Here is a 9,280-nt window from a genome sequence, read left to right as displayed (position 1 = left end):
TTGGTTTGGAGTTCGCACTTCCAACCTTTGTGCAACAAAATTCACAATATCAACATAAGCTTGTTGTCCAATCACCTCCCGCTCAGAACCAGAACATCAGGAGTCAACTTAACGCCAAACATCCCGGCATCTTTTGGCAAGAGATTCCACATTTATTTACTCACGCCCCCCCCCCCCCCCCCCCCCCCCCCCCCCCCCTATGTGTGGCGGGCCGTGGTGTCACTTCCTGAGCATACCCCCGGCCTCACCGCCTCTGCAGTCCTGCAGCAGCTGGTCTATGTCCCGGGCCGTCGGCTCAGGGTCCGCGGGGTCGCGACCCCTCTCTGGCTCCGCCCCCTGGCTGATCCGAGACCGGGCCTCGGCGAGCACCTTGGCCACGGGGTCGCAGGATGGGGGGTAGCCTCCCTGGTCCCGCGCCGGCTTAGCGGGGGACAGGTTCTGGCCGTCGGGGGGGCCGTAGTGGCCGGAGGAGCAGGGGGGCGGGGCTGGCTTGCCCTCCGCCCCGTCCGCCGGGCTTTTGACGATGGCGCAGGAGGGGGAGGCGGTGGAAGAGGAGGAGCAGCCCTTGGTGGGGCTCCCCGCGGCGGAGGAGGACTCCTGCAGGAGGGGGCTGAGGGCCCGCTTGGCCTTCAGGTAGGGCTTGACGTTGGCCACCAGGATGGTGTGGTCGCGCCGCTCCTTGCCGAAGGTGCAGAAGGTCTTCTTGCCGTTGGGGTTGACCGTCTCGTAGGTGTCGGCCTCGGGCGCCGCCTCCATCCCCGCTGGGACAAACACGTTAGTGCGGTAGTCGCCTCCCTCTGCCTGCGGACCCCCCGCCGGGAACTGGGGCATCCAGCAGCGGTCCGAGTGACCTAGCACCCGGCACTCCTCCGTACAATTCACACAGTCCTCGTCTGCTGGGAGAGAGAGGGGAGAGAGGGGAGAGAGAGACAATTACCCATTAGTGTTGGATTGACGAAAGTCAGTGCAATGTTAACACAATCATCCTACACAGCCTCAGTTGAGTGCTTTTGATTGTTTATTTTCAGTTTTTGAAATTGCTGTGTTTATGAATAATGTATATATATATATATATATACATAGGTAAAAAAACAAAAAACGGTAGGCTAAAAGGTTGTTGACACCTTCCTGTCAATGAAGCTTCTTGAATCCAAATTTAAATTTGCATCACAGAAAGTGAGAAGGTTGCCAGAAAGAGAATGACAGAGAGAGAGAGAGAGAGAGAGAGAGAGAGAGAGAGAGAGAGAGAGAGAGAGAGAGAGAGAGAGAGAGAGGTAGAATGGGAACGTGCCAAAGGGAGCATGACAGAGGGTATGAGAAGAGAGGCTGGTAGAGGAGTTGGTGCCAGGAGGTGAGGAGTGACTTATGGGGAGGTGTCATGGTGTTCAAAGAGATATAAAGAGATACAAAGGTACATGAAGAAATACAAAGAGATACAAAGAGATATCAAGAGATACAAAGAGATATAAAGAGACGTAATGTGATATAAAGAGATGTGCTGTGATATAAAGAGTTAAAGTGATACAACGATATATAAAAAGATCAAAAGAGATACAGAGACTCAGAGAGTGGAGTGGAGTGGAGCAGAGATCCCGTGAACGCAATATGAGCTGCACTCACACACACACACACACACACACACACACACACACACACACACACACACACACACACACACACACACAAAACACACACACACACACACACACACACACACACACACACACACACACACACACACACACACACACACACACACACACACACACACACACACACACACACACACACACACACACACAAAGGCACAGGTGGTGAACAGCTTTGGACACAGACGTGTGGCCCTAGGTATGTGTGTGCGTGTATGTGTGACTGTACCTCATGTTGCAATCTTGTGTGTGTGATTGTGTGAGTTTCGCAGTTCTGATCAGGGCGACTATAGTAGCTTTATGAATTCATGTGAGGAAGCTTTGAAGCTTTCCAAGAGAGAAAGAGAGAGATAGATATAGAGAGAGAGAGATAGAGAGAGATAGACAGAGCGAAAGGGGGAATAAGACGAAGAGAGAGACAACGAGAGAGACATAGACAAAGAGCGAAAGAGAGACAGAGAGAAAGACAAAGAGAGAGCGAGAGAGAGAGCGAGAGCGAGAGAGAGAGCGAGAGAGCGAGAGAGAGAGAGAGAGAGAGAGAGAGAGAGAGAGAGAGAGAGAGAGAGAGAGAGAGATACCCCCCCCTCTTTGTTTTTCATGTGTGCGCATATGTCTGGGTGTGTGTTGATTTTGTGTTAATCCGTGTTGATTTGTGTTCGTCTTTGTGTGTTTATTTGTGCATGTTTATGCATTTGTGCCTTTGTGTGTGTCCATGCATACATGCACACATGTGTTTATGCTTTTCTTTGATCTCCTGCAGGGATGAGCTGATTACAGCGTGTGTGTGCATCTGTGCGTGTGTCCGTGCGTGTCTGTGGGCATGTGTGCATGCCTGTGTGTGTGTGTGTGTATCTGTGTGCTTGTGTATGTGCGTTTGTATGTGTGTGTATATATGCATGCATGCTCTAGTGCGTATGTATGTATGTATGTATGTATGTGTGTGTGTGTGTGTGTGTGTGTGTGTGTGTGTGTGTGTGTGTGTGTGTGTGTGTGTGTGTGTGTGTGTGTGTGTGTGTGTGTGTGTGTGTGTGTGGAACGGAGCATACAGGCGGTGGAGATCTGGAGCCAACAACATAATTCAGCGTTTGTGTTTCCCTGCAACGCTCCTCCTTCACATGCCAGGTGGGGCTCCGCCCGGAGACAGATGATGCCTCCTGCTTTATGGGCTCCACGTGGGGTTCTGCACTATACACACTGACGTACATCGACACCTTCAAACAACCTTCTAACCCACGCTGCCATGCACAGGCCTTTGGTTTATCAAGAACGCCTTCACGCACACAACTCACTCACTTATCTGGGTAATAGCTATTTTTCTACTTTATAGCTCGAGCACATTGGAGCTTGTTAGTTCTATTAGTAAAGAGATATATTTGACCTTGCACTCTGTGTCAATATAATATGCAGTTATTAATTTACATCCCGTGCAAATGTTTAAGTTGTTTCAATATAGATAAATTGGGTAAATATATATATTTACCTTTTTTTCTATTGCATACATTTTTCTATAATGCTGGGTAAACGCTGCCTTCCGACTCTGATCAGCAAAGCCAGAATCTTGATGGTTCTAGCGATTATTTTTGCCTGATTATCGTGTGTTTTTTTCGAAATCGCGATTAGTAAACATGTTACATTTTTATTATCCGATATCCTGTAGTGCAGGGGTACTCAAGTAGAAATGATGAGGGGCCACAATTTTTTTTTTCAGTGACTCAAGGGGCCGGTCGGTATACGTGTGACTGAGGCCGATATATGCTCTGTTTTAGACGTAACGCATAAGCACGTAAGATACATAACCCCCCCTTGCGCGGTAAAATATCCCCCCTTACGTGCTTAAGTGCGTCGGCCAAAATTCCTGACTATGCGACTAAAACACTACGGCCCTACGCAGCTCGCAAAGACTGATTGGCCAGCTAACCACATCCTTTCAGGAGTCTCACATTTCCGGTTTTACAGCATAATAGCGCCATTTTTAAAAGGCTGTGACAGAAGCGAATGAAGAATTTTGAAGAAGGAGAAGAAGAAAACACAAGAACGAATTATGATAATTATAAATATAAACAAGCCAGCGATTTCCACTTCCACGCCCACAGATTTGTTCGTTGCTCCCCCTACTGTTCTGGCGGAGAATCCCCTTGCAACACGCGCAATCCTTAAGGAACCTTAAAGGAACCGTAAATCAAAACTTGTCTAAAACAAGTCCCTTGTGTAAATTACGTGCTTACGTCTCTGCGTCTAAAACGACCCTAAATCGGCCTTGACTGCTGCTGAGATGGACTGTCTGCCTCGAGTTTGGGAGGGCTGGAGCGGTCTGTGGGCTGGAGTGCTATCTGTTTATCGTTGCAACCCCCAGCCTCGTATTGAGATTGCGGCGCGCGGTTTCAAAATAAGAGCGCCCAGCACGATTTTTTATTTTTATTTTATTTTTTTAATAATTAAAAAAACTTTTCAAAACAGCTATCATTAATAGACACCCCGCGGGCCACAAAAGGCCCGCGGGCCGCTACTTGAGTATGACTGCTGTAGTGTGAGGGGAGCCCCGACAAAAGCAGAGGACGCAGGCAATTGATTGTCACTTGGGAAAGCCATAGCCAATCGGGAGCCACGCTAACTTAACGTAATACCAACAATTCATCAGGCTATCATAACAGAAGCCATGGCACTAAAAGCAAAAGTACTTACCGAAATGGAGGAACAGCTTATACCACTGAACATTTTCAGAAAAAAACGTCATGATTTGTATTGCGAGAGGTTGGCGAGATTTGTGAAATGGTATTGGTTAGTGTGCAGTATCCTGTGATGGCAAAATCGTTTCATTCCACAGACTGAACAACTAAAAAGTGTTGAATGTATCTTAATCTATCATTAGGTGTGGGGACTCTCAAGATTTCTGAATTTGAAAAAAATCACACTAGAAAATAATCTTCTAGTGTGTACCCAGCAATACCTTTCCCATCTGGGATAAATAAGGCATATCTGAGCTTATTTGATATGGTATGTTGCATTCGTAAAATATACAGCATCTGGTATCGCATTAGTATAATATACCACATCTGGCTATATTAGAGTCTTATTAGAAGTCATTTTAGAATAGACCGTTGCATTGCATTGAGGTTGTGTGTGTACCTTTACATCGTTGCTCAAATCTCTAGCCAAATGGATATCATTTGTGTACTGTGATTACTGGGGGTATTTCCCTGTAGTTTTCCGCACTACACCCCAGCCCAGGACTCATTTGTCTACGTTAATATTGCTTCATGGTGACAGGAGACGACGCAGATTGAAGCCGTCGTGCTGTCAGAAGCCATCCGCCTGCTTCCATCGCTCGGGTTGTAATGATCGACGGATGACACCTGACATCTCTATAGGCTATCACACACGCACATCCGCGCACACACACACCCGTGCACACACTCAAACACACACGCCACGCCAACGGTGTCTTGAATCCTGCTTTTACATTACTGTTGCAACCAATTGAATCGACACATTTACAGAGGAAAGCTTGAAATAGATGTTGTGGATCCCAATAACAGTGAGACACAGAGAGAATAAAAGAAAAGCAAAGAAGAGAGCAAAGACGAAGAGAAGAAAGACAAAAGAAAGACATGGAGTTAAATACGTTGTTCTAGTTCCCCTTTAGCAGCAATGCCAACCAACAGTTCATTACACATACACATACAAAGTAAGATGAATCCAGTGATGCTTTGCCAAATTCCCAATACATAATATGTACGTAGGTGCGCTACTTCTTAAATTACGAGCAGATAACGTGCCCGACTGCCCGTCATATATCCTATATGAGAAGCATGAGAATGATAACAATACAGAGTTACATCTCTACTTACAGTCAAAATACTTCAATGTCAAGATATCTCTGCAACCACAAAACAATCCACATTCCTTCTTCCAAGAAGAACCAGGAGGAATGCATAACATTTTGAACCCACATGTTTTCTACAGACGCTGGTGTCAGTGTGTGTATTTGTGGGTGTTTCCGCATAGAAAGGTTAAGTAATTCCTACACAATAAGAAATAGCGAACCATAAGTGATTATTACCATAATCTATAGGTAGTCTTTCACAGACTGATTCCACACACTTTGAATAGCTGGCACGCACACGTGGTGCATCTGTGTGTGAGCGGTCAGAGTCTGTGCGTGTGTATTGTGAGTGTTACTTCGGGGAGGAGAGAGGAGATATGTTGTTGTGATGGGGTTGACCCAGTGGAGGAGGAGGAGGTGAGGAGATGGGGCTCTTGCTTGAGTGTGTTTAGTGGGGGAGTTGTGTGCATAGCCCCCCCCCCCCTCTCCCGCTAAGCCTGCAGGAGGAGCTTAACACTCCACACATAATGAATAACACTGAAGAGCCACTGGTGACATTCCCCAGTTAGGGAGGAGGAGGAGGACATGGAGAAGGAGGTGGTCAGCTAGGGGGGACACACCCGTACCACCCCCCACCCAAAACCACAACACACTTGAGTAGATAGAAGAGAGCGAGAACTATCTGGAGAGAGACAGAGAGAGAGAGAGAGAGAGAGAGAGAGAGAGAGAGAGAGAGAGAGAGAGAGAGAGAGAGAGAGAGAGAGATTGAGAAGGAGTGGTTAGGCGAGAGAGAGCTCAAGATTAAGAGAATGAAGGAGGGGTACGGAGAGAAGTGAAGATACAGAGAGGTGTAGATAGAGTGAGGCATGGATGGAAAGTGTGCGGTAGAGATAGAGTGAGATATGATTCAATCCAACACATACTAGTAGTGTAAAGATATGTGTCTGCTGTTTGCTCAAGTTGAGTTTTGTGTAAAACTAATAAATAAGCAGCATGTGTGTGTGTGTGTGTGTGTGTGTGTGTGTGTGTGTGTGTGTGTGTGTGTGTGTGTGTGTGTGTGTGTGTGTGTGTGTGTGTGTGTGTGTGTGTGTGAGGGTCTGTGTGTATGTGCGTGGAAATAAAACGTAAACACGTACACAAAGTATCCAGGACACTGAATTACACCGATCCATCAGCAAGTCGATAACTATAGATCCTGCCAGAATGTCACTGTTCTCGCACACAAACATGTACACAGTGACTTGCAAAAACACTCACAGACTGACTGGACAGACAATCACTTATACACCAACACAGAAATGAACACACACACACAAACACACACACACTCAGACACTGATAAGCATAAACACACACAAACACAGGCCCCGATTTGCATGTCAGACATAAACATTGAGGTGGGACCTGATGCCCACCATGTTGGTGAGGTGATTGCTCCATTCAAAGGATGCATATTAAAACATTAATAATCCACAAAGGCAGGACATCTCACATAGATTATTCATGTTCAACCTTGGGCTGCTTTCCTCCTCTTGTCCTACCTCTCTTCTCTCCTGCTCTTCTCCTCCACAGCCAACTCTATGAATATAACTCTCAAACATTACTCTCTCTTAGTCTCTCTCTCATGTTCTTTGTCAACCTCCCTTAAGCACTCATTCAATTTGATTTGAATGGCTGTCTCTCTGTACCAAAAATGTCAATATCTTTCTCTACTGCTCCATCAATTCAATTCAATTCAAAGGAGTGGCGATGAAAACATGCATCTACAATACCAATTCACAAAAGTAAACCATTTTACGTTAATTAAAAACCTGTCTCCTAGCCAGCAGGGGTGTCTCCTAGCCAGCAGGGGTGTCTCCTAGCCAGCAGGGGTGTCTCCTAGCCAGCAGGGGTGTGTCTTAGATAGCAGGGGTGTCTCCTAGCTAGCAGGGGTGTATCCTAGCCAGCAGGGGTGTCTCCTAGCTAGTAAGGGTGTATCCTAGCCAGCAGGGGTGTCTCCTAGCTAAAAATTGATCGCTGGAATCGACGGCGTGATATTAGCTAATGTGATGTGTCTATTGTACACGGTCTCATTCAGAGTCTGTAATCCAATCAGACACACTGCTCTGTATTGGTCACACAATGCAAAGACACACATTAATCATTCGCACCACACAGGAAATGTCACTTTAGCTGAAATTGTGTGTTACAGCTTAAACTGTAGATATGTTACTTTGACAGACTGTTGGTGCTTCTATACACATAGCACATGTGCGTGCATTTAAAGTACATCTCCTATGTTAACAACAAAATAAACATTTTAGTGGCGACTGTCACCGGCTTTCGACTCAAAGCATAAAGGTTCTGGGTTTGAGCCCCGATGTCCACAGTAATTGTAATCATCCTTGAGAAAGAAGCTCAATATTTACAACTAACTGCTCCCTAATGAAAGGTGCCTGAATTCACTGAATGTGGCTTTGGAAAAAAAGTGTCTGCTAAATGACAAAAAAAAAGAAAATTGTAATGGTAAAATGAATGCGATCAGAAACACACAAGCTGCATGATAGCTTCCTAACTTTAGTCATAGCATCAGGAGCGGATGTCTTTCAAACGACATCAACCTACTTTTCCCCCTTAAGGATATCAGTTATAGGATCATGGGGAGTGACGTGAGACATGTAGCCTGGGATTCCTTGTGATCTGCTCGACGGCTTAACTCAGACTAAAAGGATCGCATCTCTAAACAGGAGCCACACAATCTAATAAACAAAGTGACAGCCTTTCATCCCCAGGATGTTGAGACATGAAGAGAGTTGGTGAGGGGGGAACTGTACTGTTGAGTTTACTCTGCAAAAGCCAAGATAGATATATATATACACACACCAAAGCAATAGGCAATAAAACCTCTGCTCCTTAATGCTCTTCCCTTCCTTGGAAAGAATTGTCTCTTAAAAGACTCAGTAGTATAGGAAAGTAACGTATTAGAGAAAATGGGAATTTATGGGTATTAATCATTTGTTTCCAAGACTCCCTCAGTCACATGAATATAATTACCACTGAGTGAACCGTTGGTGTGGATGTTAGTGTTGTATAGTGCTGTTGTTTACTTTGTTTTCTCTGGAAACTGGCGAGGCGTTTCCTCATGCATTGAGTAAAGAGGTGCAGGGTTGGCTTCATGCGTAGAGCGTCCGGGTCTGCAGGGGGAGTGGTCAGATAAAGTGTGCTTTGCATAAGGAAGCTCTGCTGATGTTTGCACACTTGGCCTCGTCCCTGATGGAAACAGGATATCTGTTAGACGAGGTGATGGATAAAATCTTTAATTACCTCGGAGCTGCGGTGTTTGGCTGCGTGTTTTCTCTGAAGAGATGAGAGAGATGCGTCTGGGTGATGGACCGGGTCATAACGCTACAATTCACCGCTCTATTGCAATACTACACGCATGTACTGCAATGCTAGGCTCATATATTGCAATACTACGCAGATTTATCGCAATAGTACTATGATGCATCACAATACTCTGCTTCTGTATCATAATACTACATTGCACTATTGCAAAACTATTCAGATGTATTGCAATGCTACTTTTATTTATTCCAATACTAAACTTCTGACAATACCTGCTTTAGTGTTTGTTCCACAGTCTTTTGGAATCTACTATTATCTAAAAAATGAACTATCTTGTTTGAATACATTAGTGGTGTCTTGTGTTTTCAAACCTCTGACAGAAGAAGAAACAACCTCAGCTTAACTGTTGTACCCGGTGTGATAAAAGGTTTTATTTTGAAGGGACATGAATCTGAAAAGCTCGCTATAAGTGCTGCACCAAGAC

General features: G+C 45.4%; 1 protein-coding gene across 5 annotated transcripts in view; it reads right to left on the bottom strand.

Moving 5' to 3' along the window:
* Nucleotides 1–202: 202 nt before the first annotated feature.
* Nucleotides 203–9,280, bottom strand: part of pcdh17 (protocadherin 17) — a 67,419-nt gene continuing 58,341 nt past the window's right edge. For all 5 annotated transcript variants that reach the window (XM_056607275.1, XM_056607276.1, XM_056607277.1 and 2 more), the window contains one exon: nt 203–893. In XM_056607275.1, the coding sequence (XP_056463250.1) occupies nt 220–893 (674 nt within the window). In that variant the 3' untranslated portion in view covers nt 203–219. The remainder of the gene's footprint in view (nt 894–9,280) is intronic.

This window comes from Gadus chalcogrammus, chromosome 14 (genome assembly GCF_026213295.1).
Source record: "Gadus chalcogrammus isolate NIFS_2021 chromosome 14, NIFS_Gcha_1.0, whole genome shotgun sequence".
Classification (NCBI taxonomy): domain Eukaryota; kingdom Metazoa; phylum Chordata; class Actinopteri; order Gadiformes; family Gadidae; genus Gadus; species Gadus chalcogrammus.
Note: the sequence above shows the minus strand (reverse complement) of the source record. Positions and strands in the feature narration are given on the sequence as shown.